The sequence below is a fragment of the Cheilinus undulatus genome, linkage group 14 (genome assembly GCF_018320785.1).
Source record: "Cheilinus undulatus linkage group 14, ASM1832078v1, whole genome shotgun sequence".
Classification (NCBI taxonomy): domain Eukaryota; kingdom Metazoa; phylum Chordata; class Actinopteri; order Labriformes; family Labridae; genus Cheilinus; species Cheilinus undulatus.
The window spans coordinates 3021615-3047422 of record NC_054878.1 but is presented as its reverse complement, the minus strand read 5'-3'; the positions used below and the strand labels follow the sequence as shown (position 1 = coordinate 3047422).

At 39.8% G+C, this 25808-nt stretch overlaps 2 protein-coding genes across 2 annotated transcripts; both read left to right on the top strand.

Moving 5' to 3' along the window:
* The first annotated feature begins 1703 nt into the window (after positions 1-1703).
* LOC121521102 (gastrula zinc finger protein XlCGF57.1-like) lies at positions 1704-10144 on the top strand. The gene is made up of 2 exons (XM_041804847.1): positions 1704-2101; positions 8420-10144. The coding sequence occupies exons 1-2, from the start codon at positions 1963-1965 to the stop codon at positions 9826-9828; spliced, it is 1548 nt and encodes a 515-aa protein (XP_041660781.1). The 5' UTR covers positions 1704-1962; the 3' UTR covers positions 9829-10144.
* Positions 10145-13476: 3332 nt separating this feature from the next.
* Positions 13477-21287, top strand: LOC121521105 (zinc finger protein OZF-like). The gene is made up of 2 exons (XM_041804849.1): positions 13477-13658; positions 19710-21287. The coding sequence occupies exons 1-2, from the start codon at positions 13577-13579 to the stop codon at positions 21011-21013; spliced, it is 1386 nt and encodes a 461-aa protein (XP_041660783.1). The 5' UTR covers positions 13477-13576; the 3' UTR covers positions 21014-21287.
* Positions 21288-25808: the final 4521 nt, after the last annotated feature.

The following is a 25808-nucleotide window of genomic DNA, read 5'->3' as shown; positions in this document are numbered from 1 at the left end:
CTTTGCAAGGATATTTTAAATAATCAAGTTGAAGTTTACATTGTTATACTGGAGGAAATCTGCAGACCTCATACTGGTAGGCCAGTTATAATAAAAATATGATCTGATCTTGTGGGCCCGATATAATCGCTCTAGGGGCCGGATTTGTCCCCCGGGCCTTGAGTTTGACACCTGTGCTCTGCATGGTGAATGGTGTCTACATTAAGGCCATTTGACCTGCTGTGAGGAGCCGGTTTGAGCATAAAATTCCAGGGCTGACTTTTCCTCCCAGTCCAGCCCTGGGCCCAGCAAATCTTGTGAGGCACAAGAAGAAAAACAAACATACCGTGTTACAACATGGCCTGCAGGAATACATGGAAATCATTGATGTGTCATTAAAGGAACAGAGACAAAAAGCCTGGGGAAATGAAAGAAAGGGAAGGTTTCATTATGAAATACAGAGTAGAACAACAAAAAGGTACTTTTATCTCTGAAAGAAGAGATCTGGTTGTCATCACCAGACTGAGATTTGGGCACAGTGGGCTGAGGAGAGGGTGGCTCTGATAGGGACACATCCTGATGGGAACTGTACGCCATGTCTTAATCCAGGGGTCCTCACCTTTTCAGCCCACAACCCTCAAAACAATGGTGCCAGAGACCGGGGACCCCCGCTGTACCTGAACACAGCCATGAACAATCAAGAATAGTCGTGTGCAGACAAGGCTGCCTATAAGAGGTGTAAAAGGGGAGCTTTCAGGGACCCAGCCAAACTGGGGCCCCATGGAGGTCAGCAAAACCATGGTCCACTGTGAAGTAAAGCTGTGACAACCGTATTTTATATCTGACCCGTAATAATAACCACTCTTATCAAAGAAACACGTCTTTATTTATTCATTTGTGTAGTAAATAGCCCTCTTTAAATGAAAATAACTTCTGTAAAACATAATTTAAATGGGTTAAAACTGCTAACGTTGGTGAATAATGGCAAAAAAATGATCAAAAAGGTGATGAAATTGGATTTTCAAAGAATGTAACTGAGTAAAAAGTTGCAAAAATTAGATAAAAGTTGCAAAAATGGGCACACAAATTGGTGAAAGGATATTAGACAGGCTGAAATGGCTTTTAAATGCAAAAAAAATGTTGGAAATTAGGTGGACTGGGATGAAAAATTGATATAAACTTGCAAAAATGGATTAACTGTGGTTAAAATGGGCAAAAAGTGGTTGATAGAGGCAATAAAAGGCAGAAAGTGGCAAGAAACAGTGTGGAAGTGGCAAAAACAGGCAGAAAAAAGTGATGGAAAGCATTTAAATTGGAGAAAATGGGCTTTAAGTGACCAAAATTCGCTCATATTGGCTAAATTATCATTAAAAAGTGATTTAAAAGGGATTAACATTCGTTCATATTGTTGTTAAGTGGCAACAGTGTAATTTAAAAAATATCCTTAGTGTTTTTAAGGCATCTGTTGACCCCATCTCTGTGTCTCGCGACCTCAAGGGGGTCCCCACCCCAAAGTTGAGAACCACTGTCTTAATCCACAGCACACCAGGATCCACTGGAGGACCCGTCTTCAATGTGTTTACAAAATCTGGACAGCTGGACCAAAACGAAGACATGGTTGGAAGGTCCTCATAGAACCGACAGCACCTGATAATGACCAGTAGAGGGCAGCACGACACCATCGATGCGTGTAGGCCGCCTACACCAACGAAGAAGAAGAAGCTAGCCGACCGAAGTATTTAGCAGAGTTTAGCATTTTAGCAGCAGAACTGAGCCTATGGAGCTTCCGTATGAATGACAGACCTGCAAATGGACTATGTGCGGTTGATCTTCTCCTCCGTGTTTCCTCTTTAACCCTCCTTTACCTTTAGAGTTAGCTTAGCATGCTAGCTGCGGTTAGCTTAGCATGTTAGCTGCTGACGGAGACTAAACGGAGTTTCTAACGAAGTTTATCCGGATAAAAGCTGCTGTGATTGAGTAAAAATGTCTGCAGTCCAGACACCGAGAGCTTTAGTCAACCATCAACAAACTTCAGCTGCTGGAGAGAAAATTCACCTGATAAAAACACCGAGAAAAGAGGAGGAAGAGACACAACAGACACTGGAGGATGGTCACAGAGCAGGTTTGATTATCAATAACCTTCAGTATTAATCAGAGCAGGTTTGATCATCATTAACCTTCAGTATTAATCAGAGCAGGTTTGATCATCATTAACCTTCAGTATTAATCAGAGCAGGTTTGATCATCAATAACCTTCAGTATTAATCAGAGCAGGTTTGATCATCAATAACCTTCAGTATTGATCAGAGCAGGTTTGATCATCATTAACCTTCAGTATTAATCAGAGCAGGTTTGATCATCATTAACCTTCAGTATTAATCAGAGCAGGTTTGATCATCAATAACCTTCAGTATTAATCAGAGCAGGTTTGATCATCAATAACCTTCAGTATTGATCAGAGCAGGTTTGATCATCATTAACCTTCAGTATTAATCAGAGCAGGTTTGATCATCATTAACCTTCAGTATTAATCAGAGCAGGTTTGATAATCAATAACCTTCAGTATTGATCAGAGCAGGTTTGATCATCAATAACCTTCAGTATTAATCAGAGCAGGTTTGATCATCAATAACCTTCAGTATTAATCAGAGCAGGTTTGATCATCAATAACCTTCAGTATTGATCAGAGCAGGTTTGATCATCATTAACCTTCAGTATTAATCAGAGCAGGTTTGATCATCAATAACCTTCAGTATTGATCAGAGCAGGTTTGATCATCATTAACCTTCAGTATTGATCAGAGCAGGTTTGATCATCATTAACCTTCAGTATTGATCAGAGCAGGTTTGATCATCATTAACCTTCAGTATTGATTCAAATAGTGTCATAAACATTCAATTTTTGTTTTTCAGTTAAACTCATGGATGGTTTTGTGTCTCATGACTCTGTGGATCACTGAAATCAATCTCAGACACCTGTGATCATTAGTTTGCCAGGTGAGTTCAATTAAAGGAAAACTACTTCAGAAGGACGTCCCACATTATTAATCAGGCCACAGGTTTCAGCAATATGGGAAAGAAAAAGGATCTCTGCTGCTGAAAAGCCTCAAATAGAGAAATGCCTTGGACAAGGTATGAAAACATGAGATATTTCAAGAAAACTTCAGCATGATCATTGTACTGTGAAGAAATTTGTGGCTGATTCAGAGCACCGACTGGTTTGTGCAGATAAAGGCATAATGAGGAAGGTTTCTGTCAGACAAACTCATCAGATTAAGAGAGCAGCTGCTAAAATACCATTACAAAGCAGCAAACAGGTATTTGAAGCTGCTGGTGCCTCTGGAGTCCCACCAACCTCAAGGTGTAGGATCCTCCAGAGGCCTGCAGTCGTGTATAAACCTACTATTCAGCCCCCCCTAACCAATGCTCACAAACAGAAATGGTTGCAGTGGGCCCAGAAATACATGAAGACTCATTTTCAAACAGTCTTGTTTACTGGACGATCCAGATGGAGGAGTAGTGGATGGTTGGTGGATGGCCACCATGTCCCAACAAGGCTGTGATATCAGCAAGGAGGGGGCGGAGTCATGTTTTGGGCCGGAATCATGAGGAGAGAGCTGGTAGAGCCCTTTAGGGTCCCTGAAGGTGTGAAAATGACCTCAGCAAAGACGTATTTAGAGTTTCTGACTGATCACTTTCTTCCATGGTACAAAAAGAAGGACCGTGCCTTCTGTAGCAAAATGATCTTCATGCATGACAATGCACCATCTCATGCTGCAAAGAATCCCTCTGTGTCATTGGCTGCCATGGGCATAAAAGGAGAGAAACTCATGGTGTGGCCTCCATCCTCCCCTGACCTTTAACCCTGTTGAGAACCTTTGGAGCATCCTCAAGCTAAAGATCTATGAGGGTGGGAGGCAGTTCACATCAAAACAGCAGCTCTGGGAGGATATTCTGACATCCTGCAAAGAAATTCAAGCAGAAACTCTCCCAAAACTCATAAGTTCAATGGATGCAAGAATTGTGAAGGGCTCCTATGTTAACATGGAACTTGGCCTGTTAAGATGTTTTTAATTGAAATAGCTTTGATTTCAGTAAATATGAACTCCTAATGCTGAAAATCCAACAAATGACCATTTTCAGTTCTTTATGACCTATAAAATGTTTTAAAACTCTGTCGTGCTTAATAATGTGGAACAGTGGATTTTGAGGGTTTTTTTTTAATTTTTGAAAGAAAAAGTTATCATTGGGAGGTTTGTACCATAAAATTTGAATAATGCTCCAACAGCTGATGACTTAAAAATTATACTGACTGTCATTTGCATCGATTATTGTGGAAAATCAGATAAAAATACCATTTGCATAATAATTTGGAATGCAATGTTAAGTGAAGTCAGTCCACAGACCATTTTTCTCCTCCAGAGGTTATTCACAAAGAAATGTGTTTTTATGTATTTTTGTTAAATCAAGGGTTTAAGACATTCTCTGATATATTCTCCAACAATTGTCCCTGCTGTAGATTTTTCCCAATCCAGTGTTGAAGCTTCCTCAGAGGTTTTTGGTGAAACATTTGGAGCCTGCATCTCCCCTGCCCTTTGACCTCTCTGTCGCTGTCACCAGTCCGAGCTGCTCTCTCTCTCCACCTTCAACATGTGTAACTCTTATCAGGGCCAGTGCTCACAGTCAAGGAGGACACCTAAGTATCTGAACTCTTCAGCATTTTGTCTAAACTGTCTGCCCACACAGACTCTGGGATTTTCTGCTGAGTTTATTTTTAGAGAAAGGCATGGTTGACTGTTTCCTCTGTGTTCAGGGTGAAGCAGGAAAGGCTCAGCCTCTCAGAAACCTTCCCCATTATTACCACACCTGCACCTTTTTCATGCATAAAAATGACAGTGTCATCAGCATACATTAAAGTTTCTACATCATCCCAAAGGTCATTAATGCAGATGCTACAGATACTATAGACCCTTAGCTCTCATAGGTGGCAGTTCATCCTCGAGTCAAACATGTTAAAAGCGACTGGTGAGGTGTGACTGCAACCATGAAGAGCGCTGGAGGAAAGTTTAACATGAGACAGTTTGATAGAAGGACAGAGGGGTTTACAGTTTCAAAGGCTTCACGGAGATCAAAGAAACCTGCACCAACCACCTGGATCTGATGACCTGGAAGTAGCAGCAGGCTCTTCCTGTTGAGTTCTGTGCTCTGAAACCAAATTGCCTTGGATGTCGTAAACCAGGGATGACGGACTCAGTCACAGCAGGGGCCGAATTCTGAATTTGGGTCTAACCTGAGGGCCTAACTGGGTCAAAATTTCCCATAAACTGCCAACATCATCTTCACCACTAAAATTACAGGGGGAAAAACTAGCATTGATGATAATGATTCTGTGATTTAACAACAAGTCAGAAGTAAATATCATGATCTTTAACAGTTAAAATACCAAAAAAAAAAAAAATCTAAATTATGAGTTTAAAAGGTCAAAATGTGAGATAAAATTCAAAAACATGAGTTTAAAAAGTCAAAAGATGAGATTAAAAAAAATGTCAAATTAGAATCAAAAAGGTAAATATTTGCAATTAAAAGTTAAATTTAGAAGTTGAAAATGTCAAGATTAAAAAAAAAAATTAAATCAAGAATTTAAAAGGTGAAAATATAAGATAAATTAAAAAATCAAGAGTTTTAAAGGTCAAAATATATGATAAAAATTCAAAATATTAGATATAATTTAAAATATCCTTATAAAGGTCCAAAGATGAGCCAAAATTTTAAGATTTTAAATAGAAAAGGTTCATATTTGCAATTAAAATTCAAAGTTTGAAGTTCAAAATGTAAGATAAGATTCAATTTCATGAGTTTAAAACGTCAAAATATGACTAAAAAATTTAACTTGTGAATCTAAATGATCAAAATATGAGATAAAAGTCAAAAATTTCTCCCACATCCCTGACTTTATATCAAATTATTTTCACTTTTTACTATTTCTAATTATCATGACTTAACGAGGATATTTTCAATCATCAAGGTTACATTTTTAAACTGGAGGAAATCTGCAGACCTTATACTGGTGGGCCAGTTATAATAAAAATATGATATGATCTGGTGGGCTGGGTATTACTGTACCATAGGCAGGATTTGGCCCCCGGGCCTTGAGTTTGACACCCCTGTCATAGACTTTCCTTGTTCAGGTGTGCAATGAGCTTTTCAGCAACAACTTTTAAAACGGCTTTAGAGATTATTTCATAATGTTTAAAGGAAACTGCTCCTATGCTGAAGATATCAGGCCATGCAGTTGCTCTATGCAGTCCTGATGGCTGTGTGCTGATGTTTTTACACCAGCTGCAGAATTAAAGAGAGAGGGCAGTGGCATCCTTCCTGCTCCATAGACCCCAGAAAGACAGAGACACATCCCTCACAGCAGATAGACACAGCAGGGTTTCCTCTGGCAGCACACAGTTCTGAACCCTCAGCAGCAGCTGTTCACGTCGCCACATTTATTACCGTTTCAACCTGCGGCGTCTTGGCCATGATGCAGCTTGATTTTTGCTTTGTTTGATTGTCAACAAGTCTGAGCTTTCAGACTGCCTGCATGAGTGGCACATCACACACATGTAGGTTGTTTCCACCCAGCGGTCCGGCTCAGTCCGGTGCGGAACGGCGTGCATTTTTTTGAGTTTCCATAGAGCAAAAGTTGTAATGGGTCCCAAAAACAATCACCCACTCATCACAGCGCAGACTTCTGTGTTTTGCAGCCTGGAGGTGAGCAGCTGTGTCGCACGCTGACATGAAGTCAGTACAACCCCCTATTGTTGTGTGTGTAGCTCCACCTTTTTGGTACGGATAGGTAAGATTGGTACCCCAACGGAAGGGTGCCAAAAAGTGGGACAGTACGGGTCGGTTTTTTGGGACCCTTTCCAACTTTTGCTCTATGGAAACGCAAAAAATGCATGCCGTTCCACACTGAACTGAGCCGGACTGCTTGGTGGAAACGACCACTAGGTGACATAATGAGGAACCATGCCATAGATTTCCATTGCTATGCTGATGATACCCAACTGTATGTATCCATTTGACCAAACTCAGATACTAATGTTAACTTACCAATGCTTTTATGATGCAGTCATGTTAAACTCCCCTCTGCATGTTAAGGACATTTGTTTTCATGAAGGTTTTGACTTTTTTTTTTTTCTGGTTCATTTCCTTTTTTAGCTTTAAGGCCAGCTTAACCACAGAATTTAACTGCATCAACGTAACACTCCATCTTTGTTATTGTTGGTTCTTTAACAGGTGATCAGTCCTCTATACAATGCCAATTCATAACCAAAGCTATCTCAAGTTCAGAGGTGGAAAAGTAGAACAGGGGGTCAACGTTGGGGTCCCGAGACACTGAGAAGGGGTCTTCAGATGCCCCCAAAAAACTAAGAATATTTTTTAAATGACACTGTTGCCACTTCACACCAATTTTGTCACATTTTGTACCACTTTTCATCATTTTTTCCCACCAATTTTAAAACATTTTTGCTATTTAACACCTATTTTGATCAGTTTTAAACTCTTTCCACCACTTTTTTCTGCCTGTTTTTGCCACTTCTAAATCAAGTCTTATCACATAAGCTTAACGTTGCCTCTGTTGACCCATTATTGACACTATTAAACCCTTTTAACACTCAATTTTTCCCATTTTAACCACATTTTACCATTTTATATGCCCAATTTTGGAAGTTCAACCAATTTCTGCCTATTTTTCTTTCTCAATTTACCATTTTTATCAGTTTGTTTTAATTTTCCATTCCATTCACCAATTTTTCACCCATTTTTCCCAATTCAAAGCCATTTTCAGCCACATTATAACTACATTTTTCCACTATTTATGCCTATCTTTGCCACTTTAACCAATTTTTGCCATTTTTATGTAATTTTTACCACTTTTAACCCATTTCTGCTTCTTTTAAAATCCAACTTCACCACCTTTTTCACCATTTTTTTCCATGTTTAACCCATTTTAGCTATAAACCATTTTCATTATTTTTTTAAGAAAAGGATTTATATTTTCAAGAAGGCCTTTTGCTACATACACATGAGTAAATAAAGATGTTTGTTTCTCTGATCAGAGTGGTTATTATTCAGGTTAAATATAAAATATGGTTATCACAGCTTAACTTTACAATGGACCATGGTTTGGCTGGTGACCAAAAGCTCACCCATTTATCCTCCTTTATCAATGGCCTTGTTTGCACTACTCTTGAATGTGCACAGCCGTGTTCAGCCACCTTCAGGTACATTGGGGGTCTCCGGTCTCGCACAACTTTATTTTGGGGTCACAGGCTGGAAAGGTTCAGAGCCACTGAAGTGGAAGACTGTTGTACTCTAGAAAAAGTCAAACTAGTATCTTAAGACCATTGGGAGGTTTTAATAACCTGCTTGTTTATTGTATTTTGCAGACAACCAGCAGCTGTTGGTGAGTAAAGTGGAGCAGCAGGAGTGGAGTCCCAGTCTGGACCAGAAGGAATCTAAGCCCCCACTCATTAAAGAGGAACAGGAGGAACTGGGGAGCAGCTGGGAGGGAGAGCAGCTTCAGAGACTGGAGGAAGATGATACCACCATGTTCCCCTTCAACATTGTTCTTGTGAAGAGTGAAGATGAAGAAGAGAAACCTCAGTGCTCATGGCTTCATGAGAGACAAAGTGTAGAGATGGAAACGGGAGCTTATGAAGAGGACTTTGGAGGAGCAGAACCAGCCAGGAACTCTGATCTAAAGAGACATTTACAACCAATGACTGAGGACAAGACTGAAGACTCTTCTGGAGCTGAGACTGATGACAGCACTGACTGGACAAAGGCCAGAGAACATCAGCCAGGTTCAAACTCTGTAGAAAATGAAAGACCCAACAATAAGAAATCATATACCTGCCATGAGTGCGGGAAAAGTTTCAACCAAAGTGGAAGTCTGAACCGACACATGAGAGTTCACAGCGGAGACAAACCCTTCAGCTGCTTTGAGTGTGGTAAAAGTTTTTACCAGAGAGGAAACCTGAACATACACATGAGAGTTCACACTGGAGAAAAACCCTTCAGCTGTCCAGAGTGTAGTAAAACATTCAACGACAAACGAAATCTAAACAGACACGTGTTAATTCACTCAGGAGAAAAACCCTATAGCTGCTCTGTTTGCAGTAAAAGATTCACTCAAAGTGAGGGTCTGGCCTTACATGTTGTTGTTCACTCAGAAGAGAAACCCTTCAGCTGCTCCAAGTGTGGTAAAAAATTTGCTCTTAAACGACGGCTGACCAGGCACATGTCAGTTCACAAAGAAGAGAAACCGTTCAGCTGCTCTGTGTGTGAGAAGAAATTTACCCTGAAACGAAGACTGACCAGGCACATGTTAGTTCACTTAGAAGAAAAACCCTTCAGCTGCTCTGAATGTGATAAGAAGTTTGCTCTTAAAGAACGCCTGACCAAGCACATGATGCTTCACACTGAGGAGAAACCTTTCAGCTGCCCTGTTTGCACGAAAAGCTTCAAACAAAAAGAGAACCTGAATGTACACATGAGAGTTCACACTGGAGAGAAACCCTTCAGCTGCTCTGAATGTGGTAAAAGCTTTGGTTGTAAAAGAGGATTGTCAACACACATGATAGTTCACACTGGAGAGAAACCCTTCAGCTGCTCTGAGTGTGATAAAAAATTTGGCTACAAAACGACTCTAAACCAACACATGGTGCTTCACAGGGATGAGAAACCCTTCAGCTGCTCCGTTTGTACTAAAAAGTTTAACCAAAAGGGCTATCTGGCTAGACACATGTTAATTCACTCAGAAGAGAAACCCTTTCAGCTGCTCTGTTTGCAGTAAAAGGTTTAATGGCAAACAAAATCTCAACAGACACATGTTAATTCACACTGAAGAAAAACCATTCAGCTGCTCTGAGGATGGTTTAAGAGTTGTTGTTGATTTTTCCTAGGAAGGTCTCCTTTTAGGGGTCTTTGAGGGAAATGTTTTCAGTAGGATGATAGACTGGAATTAGAAATCCTTTCCTTTCCTTATTGAAGGGTTCTCTAGTGGACAGATGTGTAACTACATGGCGATTAAAGCAACTGGATGTTTTACATGCATGGTAATGAAAAATGTGCTTAAATATTTGAATATAATTTGAAATATGTAAAATATAATAAATGAAATTTAAATGGGACTGTAGATAAATATTGACAGCCCTAGTGTAGATGTTTGTGTGTATGACTTTTAACCAATCAGAAGCCATAAAAGAAAAGCAAGAGGGGAGGGGGGATGACATTGCTCAAGGCTCTGTCTCCAGTCAGAGAGGGAGAGGGGAGAAAATATGAATATATAGATCCAATTAACCAGTAAAAATAAATTCCTTATAAATAAGGACAGTTTTTATACATAAAGATTTTGTCAAAATTAGACATTCTTTCAGTTGTATGGTTTATTTACTGTCTCCATGCTCCTTTTGCAGTATTATTTATTTGGGAAATATTTTGACAACGCATTATATTATGTTATTTTATTATTATTATTATTATTATTATTATTTCATATATATACTATTTACGGAAATCACAGACTAATACTCATACTGTGTTTTAGGGTTCATGTAAAAAAAAACCTACAGCATTCAAGTCATTACAAAAAGATCTAGAAGTGGTTCTTGATTGTCTACAAAAATATAGTCTCATATCAAGCATTATGTCAAATGTTTGCAATTCTGAGAATTAAAGGATTTAGTGCGACAGTTCTGGGGGGAAATGCAGTTAAATCAATCATGGGTCATGTTTCCTACTGACAGGGCTTTAAGTCTTTTATAGATCGGTCCTCGATCCTAAGGATTTGCTCGAACCGGAACTAGTTTCATCTTAAGGACCGTCCCAAAGACCCTTACGTGGTTTTAGGACCCAAGCCATAAGACCAAAGACAGATTTGAAGACTGATGAGCAAAGACACATGAGAGCAGACTTCCAGGAACTCTTTTACTCAAAGATACGCCCCCTTATTGGATATCACTCCCTGATTGGACGCTGCTAGCAGAGATAAAAATTAGAGGAGAAAAAGAGTTTATAACAGATGATAAACGGACTCAAAAGACTCTCAAGAGAATATAAAAATCAGAAGTTTTAAAAGGCTCATTAACTGATGGGCTGGGATTCAAAAGAAGTGTTTGAAATAAGCATTTATAGTGAAATATTGAGAATATATTTAATAAAATCAATAACAGAGTGAATCAGTATGGAGTTTGATTTGTTTGATTTGATTTGTTTTCTCACCTTCAAACATAAAACATGTTAAAAGCTCGTAAAATCAAAAGAATCAGATATAAATCTCACCAAACACTGACATCATTTAAACATTTTTATTCCACATTCAGTCTGTCATAGCCTTAATTTAGACAAAAGATAGTCGTAGGAAATTGAGCCATGTTTTGTCCGTCTGACTTGGTCCAAATTTAGCCCAATAATAGTCATTTAAAATATGACCATATTACAGCGACGTCTTTATAGAGACGTCTTTTCACCGTTCACTTTTCTATTAAATCTAGATGTTGTTTAGACAGAGTGGAGACGTTTTTTTAACATCTTTACATCCAATATTTACTGGGTGGGTTAGTAGTCAGTTATTTTTGTTTTTTAGATTATGAAGAGAATGAAAGTCAGACAGAAGCAGTCTGTCTATCAGACAGAAACACGAGACAGCCTTCCCTCAGCCACTCACTCACGGCATTAGTTTAAATCATTGGTTCTCAACCTTGGGGTCGGGACCCCATTGGGAGTCACAAGACACTGAGAGGCGGTCTCCAGATGCCTTAAAAAAAAACTAGGAATATATTTTTAAATTACACTGTTGCCACTTTGTACCAGTTTGACCAAATGTTAATCCTTTTTTATCACCTTTTAACACCAATGTTGACCACTTGAAACCATTTTTTGCTCATTTCAGACCCTTTCCATCACTTTTTTCTGCCGGTTTTTGCCACTTCTAAATCAATTCTTGTCACTTTCTGCCTATTGTTGCCTCTATCAGCCACTCTTATTCTCCTTTTGCCAATTTTAACCACAGTTAAACTATTTTTGCCAGTTTATATCAATTTTACATCCCAGTCCACCTAATTTTCCCCAATTTTTTGCACTTTAAAGCCATTTCAGCCATCTTTTATTCCGCTTTTACCACTTTTTGTACCAGTTTTTGCCACTTTAAACCATTATTGGTTATTTTTGCAACTTTTAACCCATTTATTTTCTTTACAAATCAAATTTCATCTCCTTTTCCACCATTTTTTCCATTATCAACCAATTTTAGCTATTTTAAACCCATTTTAACTATGTTTTCCACATAAGTTATTTTAATTTAAAGAAGGCTATTTCCTGCACAAATCAATAAATAAAGATATTTGTTTCTTTGATAAGAGTGGTAATTATTCAGGCCAAATATATAATGTGGTTCTCACAGTTTAACTTTGCAATGGGCCATGATTTTGCTGACCTCCATGGACCCCCAGTTTGGCTGAGTCCCAGAAACCTTCCCTTTTATCCCCCCTTACGGACAGCTGTGTCTGCACTCGACTATTCTCGATGTCTGTGTTCAACCACCTTCAGGTACAGTGGGGTCCCTGGTCTCTGGGAACCATTAGTTTAAATACTGCCATGGGGGGGGGGCTGTGCTTCTCAGCTACACGTAAAAACTGTCAGAGGGTTATTTCAGAAAGAAATTGTAACTGCCCCTTCTGTAATATCATACTAGAACAATATTGTAGAAAATGTACCCTGGAGAAAAGTCTGGTCTTTGTCATTCCAATATTTAATCACTAACAAAGTCAGAGAAATCTCATATAAACTTATCCATAGATTCTACCCGCTAAAGCAATCCTTCAGAAATATAAACATGATATTGACATGAACTGCTCTTTCTGCAGTAACTCACCAGAAACCACCTCACATTTGTTTTGGACTCGTTCATTTACAGAGGAATTTTGGTCACAAATGTTGAGTTTCATTAACACATACTTCATTCCAGACTTCTCCTTTTGTTTTTTAAAATATTATTTCTGGTGTTGTTGATTTACAGGCGAGGGATAGAGACAAACTTTCAATGAACCTTTTATTTTTACTTGCAAAATATCACATCCAGAAAAGAAAATTCGATGGCTCAAAACCTTTCTTTCCAGCATTTGTGTCAGAACTCAAAAACTATACAGACTCCATCAAGCACTCTGAAAAATATTTATTTCTTCATGTACTTTTCTACTTTTGTTACAGTTTATATCCTTTTTTTCCTATGGTTGTATTTCTGTTTCTGTATGTGCCTTTTTGTTTCAATTAAAACAAAAAAACAAAAAACCACTATAAGTCTGCGTGGGTTTCCAGCCAATAAAAATGCACAACGTCATCACAGCCAATCACAATGAGCGACGTCATCAGCAGGCGCAGGCCCCCGGACAGATCTGGTACCAACAACAGACCGCCATTAAAGAAAAAGATGGAGCTCTTTGTGGTCTCTCCGTCAGAGCTCAGCTAGCATGTGTGGCTGTGCTAACGTTAGCAGAGTAATGTTGTAGTTTTCTTTTCCTTCTTGGACTCTTGGATGTGTGGAAATGTCCGGGTTTGAGGAGCTCCACCGCCACAGAAAGCTGCTGGATGTGATTTTAATCCCTGAGATAAAGCTGCACAGAGCAGGTGGGTTTATTTACACTCATAGAAACCTGTTTCCTGTTACAGTTTGGAGTTCACACCAAAGACATGCTCCTTGGGTTAGTTTAAGACTCTAAAACTGGCCGTAGGTGGTCGGGGTGTGCCATTGTTTCCGCCCTACTGGTTTCAGCTGGTTTCCGTGATCCAGCTGTTGGTATGTTTACCTAACGGCCTCCGCTGCAGTCGCAGATTCGACACACATTCACTACATATCAGTGGCGATTTACAAGTCCTATCTGTTCCAGCTAAAATGTTTGAATGGGTGAGTTTAGCAGCTAGTTACCAACTAAAGATTAAAAACTTGGAAAATAAAGCTTTTGTACACGCGAGCAAAGGTGGTCTCGATCCCACGAGACTTAACACCCCAAAAGATCAAAGTCCTGTTCGTAGCCCCGAGCCACGACGATCACAACAAAGGTGCTCACCTGACAGGTATCAATGGACTACGTCAGCAGAAGGAAACATTTGGGCTTGGCTGATTCTAAATCAACTGGTTCCCCTGAGTTTGTGTTAGGAAACTCTTTTTTTCTCCTCTCTACAGCTAGATTAAACACTAAACTGTAGCCCCCACAACACTACACATCATTAACCCTTTCTACGCTTTGACAGAGACCCCAGGAACCAGTTAGAACACTGAAAATAAGCGTTTTCACTCATCCACAGAAACACTGTTAAAGGAGAGTGTCCACTCACAACACCTGCGAGCTAACACCTTCACACACTGGTGAATTATATCCACTACAATTTAACCATGAATATCAGTGATGAGGAAACATCTTTGGTTGAGCTGCTCTGAAACAACTCGGTGGGGGATGCGTTTAAACGAGACTAGTAAGTAAAGTAGAAAGACGTGCTCACTTTGTTAACTTGTGACAGCCTTGTTAGCCTTTGTGACTACACAAACACCTTCCTCACTGCCTTAATGCGTCTACGGACAACAATAAAGTCTTACATTGGAGCAGCAAGCAATGCTATTGCATTTTAATGCCATTTAGAAGGTAAACAAGAATCGTTGGAAGCCACGCCCCCCTAACATCTACTCCGTTCGTCACCAGTTAAAGGGGACATATTTTGCTCTTTTAAGTCAAGCTTATATCGGTCTCACAGGTCCCCAAAAGCATGCCTGTGAAGTTTATTGCTAAAAAATACTCCAGTATTGGATTTTTGCATGTCTAAAAAGCCCTCTGTTTCAGCCCTCCTCAGAACAAACTATTTCTGTGTCTGTGGCTTTAAATGGTAATTAGCCGTCTGACTCTGCATTCTCAAGAAATGGATGCAGCACTCCTGATGTTACAGACTGGGATTCAAACCATCGATCTCCTACACTGTAGTCCGCAGGGTAACCCACTGAGCTATCCAGCATCTCAGCTGAAGAGAGGATCAGTAGAGGAGGGTGGAACTGTCCTCCAAGTAGGGGAGGGGCAACCAAACCTGCGGGCGGGTGCATACTCCCCATGTGAGGTCACAGGTGTAAAATCTGAGAACGGCTTGTTTCAGCACACATTTCAGGGTCCGACATTAACGGTTGCCCGAATGCCCAGGGCAACTTCAAAAAGCCAACGGGCAAGCAAAACTTGTAAGGACTTGCTCGATTGGGCAAGCACGACTCAGAGCTTTTCTATTCATTAATTTTATTATTTTCTTCTCTCGTTTCTGTGACTACAGAGCCCCCGAGTGGCCAGATGCAGTGTGTCACAGCCTCCATTGGCTGAGCGTGTCTGCTGACGTGCAGACAGCTGCACAAACTAAAAACCTTTATGAAGGTAAACACTGTCATCAGTAACAATACATGGTAGCTAACATCAATAAATCAGACCCCCCCCCCCCCGACAGATGGTCAGTCTGGTCTCAGGTGTGTGTGATCACTTGTAGCAGGTGGTCGATGTGAACTACAGAAGATACCAAGGGTTCCCACTATGTCCCCTAGAGCAGTGGTTTTCAAACTTTTTTTGCTCAGGGCACACTGGAAATCAAACCCAAGTCTCAAGGCACCCAATCCTTATGTTCTTTCTAAATAGCCTCTTTAACAGATGTTGCAGTTTCTCCCAACTGTATACAATGTAAGTGAGCCCTGCAATGCAGCTTAATGGCGCAAGTCACCGTGTTCCTCTTCTCCTCTCTGTTGCTCACACTGAGATGGACATATAACAAGGAAAGAGGTTGCAGAAGATATTCTTAATTTTCTTCTACTTTCCTCACTCACAGGACTTGTTAGCTTGTTTTACAAAGGGGAGATTGTCATGCATGGTTATTCTCCATATCCATTTGGGAAATATTATGGTCTGATTTGTGCTGACATGGAGACAAAACTATGTGACTCACAGCCATTAGAGGTTAGTCAATACAAGGCACCACAGCTCCAATTCTCCAGTTCCAAAGTAAAATCATGAGATGATATTTTTACATGTGGAAAACAGTCAATTTACAGGACAGAGAATCACATATTTAACCAATAACAGATGGACAGTGAGCATGCAATGCTGCATGGTGTAATGAGATGTCTGAAGCTCTCATACAGTTTAGTATCTTTAGTTGTATAGTTGTAGTAATAATGTAATGGTTATACAAATTCCCAAGCTACTTGCCTTAAGGTATACAGTTTGAGAACCACATTGTCCTAGAGGGCAGAAGAGTCTGATAACTCAACGTATTCCTAATATACACTGCAACAAACTTCTCAAACTTGACTGTGAAGAAGCAAGAAGGGGAAACTAGTTTAAGAATCAGAGCCTCAGAAATGCCAGAACCTTTTTTCTCTTTGCCAAAGGGTATAAATACTCCAACTACCAGAATGCACTTGGGTTCTTGTTGTAGTGGTTCAGCTACCAACATGGTCTAGTTTGGAGTAGTTCTCAGCTGTGTTTGAGTCCTTTTTAGTGGATCTCTAGGATATTCTTAGGTTGTCTCAGTTCTGCTGATGACATGGGAAATCTAAGCCTGTATGATGTCTTTTTTAGTTCTAAAAATGTCTCATGTTGTCTGGGCAATAATGTTGTTTGGGTTTAAAATGTAGATTGGGTTTTGATCTTGTTTAGGTTCTCTTACCTTCAGTGTTCTCTTGATGTTTTGCTGTCTTTATCTCTTGTGTGGATTTTGCTGCTTTGTTTTTCTGCATGTCAAAGCACTTTGTCTTTAAAAGTGCTATAAAAATAAAAAGTTATTATTCTAACAGGTCTATGTGGACTTGTGGGTCCTCTTTAGCTCTTATTGTTCCTGTAGAGGTCTGTTTGATCTCGAGGGTTGATCAGGGGAAGTTCTTTGAGAGGAGCTGTGTGTTGTAGAGCAAGGCCACAAGATGGAGCTAGTGAGCTGTGGTCTTGGCATTCACACTCACAATAAAGCAGTGAACCAGTTGGAGAGCAGAAGTAGTCTGCCAAATATGTGGGCATGGACAGAACTACTCATTCATAATGGACGAGGATTATTAAAGTCGTATACACAGTTAAGTAAAAAGTTAAAATATTATTAATAAAGAGAGTTAGAAGTTGCCTAAACTGAATAAAAAGAAAGTTTAAGAGAGAGCAATCGAGCAGTGGTGGTGATGAAGTTAATCTTCTCTATGATAGATCATGATTCAGACCAGAGCTATTCTGCATGGATTCAGAGGAAACACGATGCACCTGGACCTGATAAAAAATACTCTAAGAGGCTGTTTTGTAGATCTCCCCAAGCCACATCAGCACACAAAATTTCAAAGATCTAGGACAAAGTCAAAGGAGGAAACTCCCATCATCTTTAGTGGAGACCCATAAAATATCAAACTTAACACCAGACCTGCTGCACATGCAAGAATTCTGGGCTTTAGGACATTTTTAGACACAAATCTCCAACTAAATGAGGAATATTATAACAAGAAGATAAAAGAAGAACACAAGGAATACAGGCTGTGACACAACTCTCTGCTAGAGATTATTTTAAGTTAAAATCAGAGATGGTCATGTGACCTGCTGCAGTTTTAAAGATTTTCAAATGAACTCTGATAGTTAATGTTTCATTATGATTATAAAAATAAAAATCCATTAAAGAAAATGTAAAAAAAAAAAAAATTCTGATGACAATAGTAGAGTAAATCTGTATCATCTAGTACATTTATCCTCAGGTCAGACCAGTCCTAGAATCAGAATTTGTTTATCAAATTATTCAGTTCATCTCTGATTTATTTACTGCAAGAGCTCAAATTGTTAAAAGAGAACAGAATTGTGAGTCCCCCCACCATAATCTTCTTAAATCTTGTGGGAAACACTGGGTTTACATGGTCAGAACTCTGAGAATCAGAGCTTTCTGCCTGTCAAGTACTTTATAAATGAATGGAGATGAAAGTCTCCTAATGTGTCAGTAGTAGAGCTGGGAGATATGGCCCAAACTTCTTATCACTACTGTATTACTACACCAAAAGGCATGGGGTATATAGATCCATGTTAAGGTGCTATGACCCCGTTCTCCCCTTGAACAGGCCTGTGATGAGATACTTACCTTGTCTTTGAGTTTGAGATCATCCAAAGATATTTGATTAAGTCTCTGTGTTCAGTTCTCAGCTCCTAGTTTGTTGCTGCATCTGTGGTTTAAAGTTTAGATTCTGAGTTTTGTTAAGCTGTGACTAAAAATACCACATTTCTTTGTGTTGCTGTTCACATTAGAATTTGAACATCTTAACTAGGGATAGACCGATTATCAGCGCCGGTATTCAGCATTTTGACGCATATCGGCATCCGCCTTTTTTTTAATCGGCCGATAAGAGATCAATTTAAAACTGGGTTATTTTGGCTCTGATGCAGCCACTCCTCTCTGTCTGGAGTCACTACTCTCTCTCCAGCACAGTCTGAGCTGCAGCATTGTCCCACCCACAGCACCATCCGATTGGTTTCACGCAGCGCCACGGCAGGGTAACAGCCAATCAGCAGTGAAAGCTGTGTGCATGCGCAGTGCTCACATACGGTGGAGACTAGAGCAGAAAAAGCTTTGCCGAGAGGAGATGCTCCGGAGAACAGTTATATGTTTCGAGGCTGAGTTAAGGCAGCAGACAGTCCGGAAGTTGTAATAAACATTGATTGCAGGAAAGCACGTTCAGGTGAAGGCTGGTTAGTTTTTAGTGTGACGTTAGCCCACCAGCTAGCCCACTGGCCTGCTTTCTTCTCCTCTGGCTCCAGACACTCAGCAGACTGTAGGGAGAATGTCTGTTATGGTAGAGAATAGTGTGTCTTTGTGTGGAAGTCACATGACTGGTCCTTCTTCTTCCTCTTCGGTTTTACGGCAGTTGGCATCCATCACTCTGGTGCATTACCGCCCCCTGTCTGTTCCTATGATAAACACTGATTATTAAAGTGAAGATGCTGTAGGCTATTTAGTGATTTTAATGGTTTAATCACTTGAAACAAGGTTTCTGATAATATTGATAGGGAAATAATCAGTGATAATAGTAAGAAGTGTGTTTGTGTGAGAGGGCAATAATGACTGTTTAACTACCGAGCTATTTTACTTTACGTTTTTCTGTGTTGATTAGGAGATCCCAAGCAGCAGAAAATGACATATTGTTAGATGAAGTGTGTCCTGAAGCTGTCTTTAGTTTCTTGATAGTTTCTTGTAGAGAGGAGCAGGATATTGCTGTTCAAGACTTAAGACATAATGTAACTGCATCATAAAGCCTACATGGACTGCATGGTGTTCAGGAATGAATAGTCTCTTCTATTGCTATTGTTCTATTTTTTCAGCTATAGTAACATTAATTGAAAGTAATGTAGCAGCCTAGTTTTGAGGAAGTTAGGTGTTCGAGTTTTTATTATTCAAAATTTTGACGCCAATATTTTCGTTTTTACTGCAAATGAATATCGGCTCCAAATATTAATTATCGGCCTCCTTGACAACCAATAATCGGCATCAATATCGGCCCTGAAAAAAACATATCGGTCTATGTCTAATCTTAACAGCTAGTTTTATTGTGAAGAATGTGTCTGAAATAGATAGAACTTTAAGCATTTGAAGTCATCTAGGCTCAATCTAACCTCACAGCTTCTCTTGGTGTGTCTTTGTGTATTTCAGTGCTTCCTGCAGATGCCCAGCAGCTGTTGGTGATTAAAGAAGAGAGCCCCCTGGAGGACACTGAGCCCCCACTCATTAAGGAGGAACAGGAGGGGCTGTGGATCAGACATAGGGGAGAGCAGTTTCAAGGACTGGAGGAGGCTGACACCAAGTTCCTCTTCAGTTCTGTCACTGTGAAGAGTGAAGATGATGAAGAGAAACCTCAATCTTCACAGCTTCATGAGAGACAAAATGAACAGATGGAAACAGGAGCTAATGGAGAGGACTGTGGAGGAGCAGAAGCAGCCAGGATCTCGGATCCAGAGACACATTTACAACCAGAGACTGAGGTCAAGACTGAAGAGAGTTCTGGAGGAGAGACTGATGACAGTGATGATTGGAGGGAGACTGGAGAACATCAGTCAGGTTCAAGCTCTGCAAAAATTATTAAAAATAAGAGTCTCCAGAGTAAGAAATCATACAGCTGTTCTGTGTGTGGTAAAACATTCAACACAGTAAGCAACTTGACACGACACACAAGAATTCACAAGGGAGAGAAACCGTTTAGCTGCTCTGTTTGCATGAAAAGATTTTTGCTGAAAACAGATATGGACGCTCACATGAGGATTCACACAGGAGAGGAACCCTTCAGCTGCTCTGAGTGCAGCAAAAGATTTAGATGGAAAAACAATTTGGTCACCCACATGAGGATTCACACAGGAGAGAAATCCTTCAGCTGCTCTGAGTGCAATAAAAAATTTTCAAGAAAAGATTATCTAACAATGCATCTGAGAACCCACTCAGGAGAGAAACCCTTTAGCTGCTCTGTTTGCAAGAAAAGATTTACACTGAAAACATATATGGACGCTCACATGAGGATTCACACAGGAGAGAAACCCTTCAGCTGCTCTGTGTGCAGCAAAAGATTTAAATGGAAACATGATATGGTCCCTCACATGAGGATTCACACAGGAGAGAAACCCTTCAGTTGCTCTGGTTGCAATAAAAGTTTCTCTTGCAACGGAAATCTGATCAAACACATGAGGATTCACTCAGGAGAGAAACCCTTCAGTTGCTCTGAGTGTGGTAAAACATTTTTAAGAAAATCTTATCTAACAATGCATATGAGAACCCACTCAGGAGAGAAACCCTTTATTTGCTCTGTTTGCAAGAAAAGATTTACACAAAAAGCAGATATGGACAAACACATGAGGATTCACACAGGAGAGAAACCCTTCAGCTGCTCTGTTTGCAGCAAAAGATTTAGATGGAGAAAGGATATGGTCTCTCACATGAGGATTCACTCAGGAGGGAAACCCTTGTAATGATTATGTCTGATAACAACTTAGTATTATCAATAAACCTCGTAGAAGAATAGGGCGCCACCGCTTTTGTGGATTGGTTAGTTAATAACCAATAAAATATTGTAATTATAATTAATCAAGACCTTAAATTAATTAACAAGACTATTAATTGTAAATCAATCTCATTTCTGAAGTAATGAGTTCTGGTAACAGGGAATTTATTTCTCAGCTTAATAAAGATGATTTCCTGTACAATAACTGCATTTTGAAGATTTATCATAAAATCACAAAATAACAGACATAAATCACTGGGTTACATGAATATAATGTGAATGAAAAAACAAAACATGACTAAATATGGTAAGAAAGAAAGGATGCTAACCTAGTTTGGTGAAGAGAGGATTATGATAGAAAAATGAACTAATGGTGCAAAATTTGGAGTGTAAATTTGGAAGAAAATCAATTTGTCTAAAACTAGGACTAGTTTTGGATTTGGAGACATCGGCACCAGAAAGAATGGACCCACTTGGCTTCTGTCGTAGCAGAAGGCTGTGGAGAGGAGACGGTAGGAGATGGGCCGTCTAGCAGGTTTGGAACACCTGAAGCTGCCGAAGAACAGGTCTCTGGACTGGACCGAGTTCTGGGTCGTTGTGCCAGATTGTGGTTCCGACTCGGGTCGCTCCAGAAACACGGCCAGGTGGGTTCGGATCCACAGACTCTGGGGGTAGCGACTGGTCCTCCAAAAAATAGTTTGTAATTTGTCCAGTCAAAATCAGATAAATTCAAAGCATCGACATTACGTGGCTGTGGCTCACAGTGATGGAGTGATGGACGTGCAGAAAAAGGAAAAACGAAAACTCTACAAAAAGTTAGCGCAAAGGCTATAGAAAGATTAAGAAAAATTAGTGCTGGAAAAACTTAGGGTCCATTTGGGTCGACTAATCGAAAGATTTCGGTTTTAAGGTGTTTATCTCCCTTGGAAGCTGTCTTTCATCAAAGTGTCAGTTTCAGAGTCTTAATACCTGGGGAACTCCAAAGACAGGAAGGGTGTATAAACATAGGTAGATTTAGGAAGGAGAAAGGCCCTCTCCCCCTTTGTAGGTTTACAACTTCCGTTATCTTTCCTCTTTAGAGGGTGTGATATCAGCAGCCTTAGGTTTTGATTCCATTACATACATTGGATTCTCATTACACCCTTCAGCTGCTCTGTTTCCAAAAAATGATTTATGCTGAAATCAGATATGGACGCTCACATGAGGATTTAGTCAGGAGAGAAACCCTTCAGCTGCTCTGAGTTTGGATTCAAGATTCACAAATTGCTCAAACTTGAATTTCCGTGTTAAAACTCAAAGAGGTGAGACAACCTACAGCTGCAGTGACTGTAATCAGACATTTAGTTTGCAGTTTCAGGTAAAACATCACAAATGTGTTGGAGGTCAGGCTTCAGAGATTCATCCAATACTCAGTGTAGGAAAAAGAGAGACAGAGACAGGAGCGGATGGAGAGGACTGTAGTGAACCAGCAGAACCAGCCAAGAATTCAGATCCAGAGAGACATTTACAACCAAAGATAGAGGTTGAGACTGGAGACTCTTCTGGAGCTGAGACTGATGACAGTGAGGATGATTAGGAAATCAGGTTTGAAGTCATTTACATAAACAGGACACTCTTTTCATGGTAAAATAGTGTAAAGTTTAAAAAACGGAATTCCAAAAAATGTTAACGGAAAACACAGAATTTGGAAAAAAATAAAACAGATTTCATAGGGCTCTATGATGGGCAGCGAGAGGCCAACATTTATCAGGGTTGTCAACTGAGCAACCATGACAGCGTGGAGACATTCTTTACCTCACCTAACCTACAGAGCTGGGGTGCAGTGCCCTGACTTGGGCTAGTTCTCACCCGCCTGACTGGGGTGACACTCTGTCTCCCGTTACTCTTGTATTTCCATGACAACGGAACAGAATATGAGAAAAAGAACAATCAAAGATGTAGAGGGGCTTTCATGACTTTTTTTTTTGTACCTCCAGTCAGAATTTTTCCTCCTCATCTAAATCCATTGCTCTCATTAAATGGCTTCATCTCCTAAACTGTTTTCCTAAACTCTGGCCTGGACTCCCAGCTCTTTAAGTGTTGAAACTATTGACCTTGCCACCAACCCCCTACATCCCAATTCTCCTGGACAGACACCAACTTTCCAGCTTCACTGTCCAGCTTCTGCTCCTAAATCTTCTTTTCTAAGCTTATCTAGCCTTCCTAGATTCTGTTACATCTTTCCTGCAGTAGGACTGAAATCAAAATGCAGCACATGACATGTGCCACGGCATGCTCAGTTTGGCTCACGGTACATGGCCGTTGAGCCGCAGAAGAGATTCGTAGTTTGCGTTTCTACATGCTGACACTGTTTAGTGCTGTTTCTGCTGAATGTACAGTGCATAACAAATTTATTAGACCGCCTGTCACATTTGTCTCAGAGACCATCCAGCATCATGAAGTGCTTTAATGCAGACTCTTGCATTCTCAGTGAGCTCTCCAAGTTTTACCATTTTGAACAGGAATGAGGAATTTCAAACTGAATTCACCCAAATTTGAGCTGGCTCACTGGGCTTCTCTGAGAAGTCAGAAATGAATCAAGCATAACATTCAACAACAAAACCGAATTTTTCTCTTCAGGAATGCAAGTAAATAACTATAATTTGACATATTAATCAAGAAATATTAATGTGCTTTACTATTTGTACAGGGTTTTTTTGTAAATCAGTAAATTTGAAAATTCATGGATAACTAATAATAATAATAATGATATTTTAGCATTAAAAGTATAACTTGGGTTAAAGAGCTTCTACATATTGGTGTATTAACCATTGCAGAAACATAAACAATGATTTTGGTAATTACCAATGCTGTTAATTTAGGCCAGCTGTGGCATAAACCTTACTTTGGTTAGGGTTAGGGTGGTCTAATACATTTGGTAAGCACTGTATGTCTGCAGCAATTCTATATGTTCAGCATCTTAGGGCGGGGGTGTGGCCTGGAGTACTGCATGCCCTCTCTCTCACTGGCTCTCTGGTCTTGCTCCTCCCTCTACCTGTGGGCTGCAGCACACCTGAGTGCTTTCAGCACTCGGGGTGGAGGAGAGGGGAGTGTTTAGAGAGACGGGGGGAGGGGCAAGCAGACAGCGAGGGACACACTCCCAGACAAACACGTAAAGAGGTTTGTTTGTTGTGTTCCCTTTCCTTTTCTGTTTCTCATTTTTGATCTTTTTAATACTTCTGAGTGTTTCTCCTTTGCTTCAGTGTTTTGATCCCCCATGATTGTTTAGATTGTTTGGTTTTGTTGGTTTAGTTTGGGCTGTAGTTTCCTGTCCAATATTAATGAGTGAGTTTATTTTTGGGTAGGCAGTCTTAGTTGGGGTGGTGGCTGGTTGAATGACCCATCACAGGTTAGCCCCGCCCACCTCCCCTCTTGTGTTCTTTTTCAGCCCCATTTGTTTCATTGATTTGACTTGAATCTGATTGCATTATTAATTTTAATTTATCAATAAAGCTTGGAATCTACTTTTCAAACTCAGTCCGTTTGTGTCTGTTTTTATATGTTACTGGTCTCTTTTCTGTTCAAGCCTTATTTTGTTCATTAGTTTATCTCAGAGGTCGTAGAACCTAGAGATTTTGAAGCTCCGCCCACGCAGGTAACAACCGGAGAGTCAGAGGAGGAGGAGGGTGTTTCTTCCAGAGCAACGGTGGGCTATTATCTCCACTGTGTTCAGTGTCTGAACTTCCTGTCAGTGATGCAGAGGTTTCCTCAGACTTTCTGGATGTCAGTCGTTTTGACTGACAAGGTTGTAAAGATTTCATCATTTTCTGTTATCACCTGTCACTGTTATTTCCCTTTCTTATTTTCATGTGAAATGAACTACTTCATCCTGTTCAGTCTATTTTATTTTTATGTATTTGTTTTATTCCATATGATGAAGAGTTTGAATCACTGTTCTGATAGGACTAGTATAACATGCTGCACACTGCTGTCATTCACCAGCTGTTCAGAGAAACACCTACCAAGACACGAGGATCTGATCATACAAGAACATTAAAAAAAATGAGAATATCATGAAAAAGTTCAACAATTTTTGTCAATCACTTCAGAAAGTGAAACCTAGTATAGGAAAGTATAGGGACTCTACACATTGAGTGAAATATTTCAGTAACTCTTCAAAATTCCAGTCTTGTTTTCAATCCTGCACAGTCACATTGAGAAAATGTTTTTATTATTTGCATAGTCATAATAGCTTTGGCGTTTTCTGAGTACTTGATGGAGTCCATACAGTTTTTGAGTTCTGATACAAATGCTGGAAAGAAGGTTTTGAGCCATGGCATTTTCTTGTAGAATGCTAAAGGGTTCACTATCAGACAGTGTGGGTTTCCAGCCAATAAAAATGTGCCACATTATCACAGCCAATCACAATGTGTGACATCAGCAGCAGCATATATATATATATATATAATGTACTGTTTATGTACTTTTTTCTTTGTGCACTGTTCTACTTTTGTTACCGTTTATATATTTCTTTTTCTATGGCTGTATTTGTGTTTCTATATGTGCCTTTGTGTTTCAATTAAAAAAAAATACTGACCATAGACATAATAAAGAGTAGACGCTGCATCGCATGCCCAGATGCCCCAGTGCATTTATTCAATCATAACTGGCTAAATACTAAATTGATATTCACGTGTTTTTTTCTGCAAACGTCATACATGCAGGTATGATACAGGACACATGGTTCAGCGTATTTTAATATTCATAGTGGGCTTAAGAGTAAT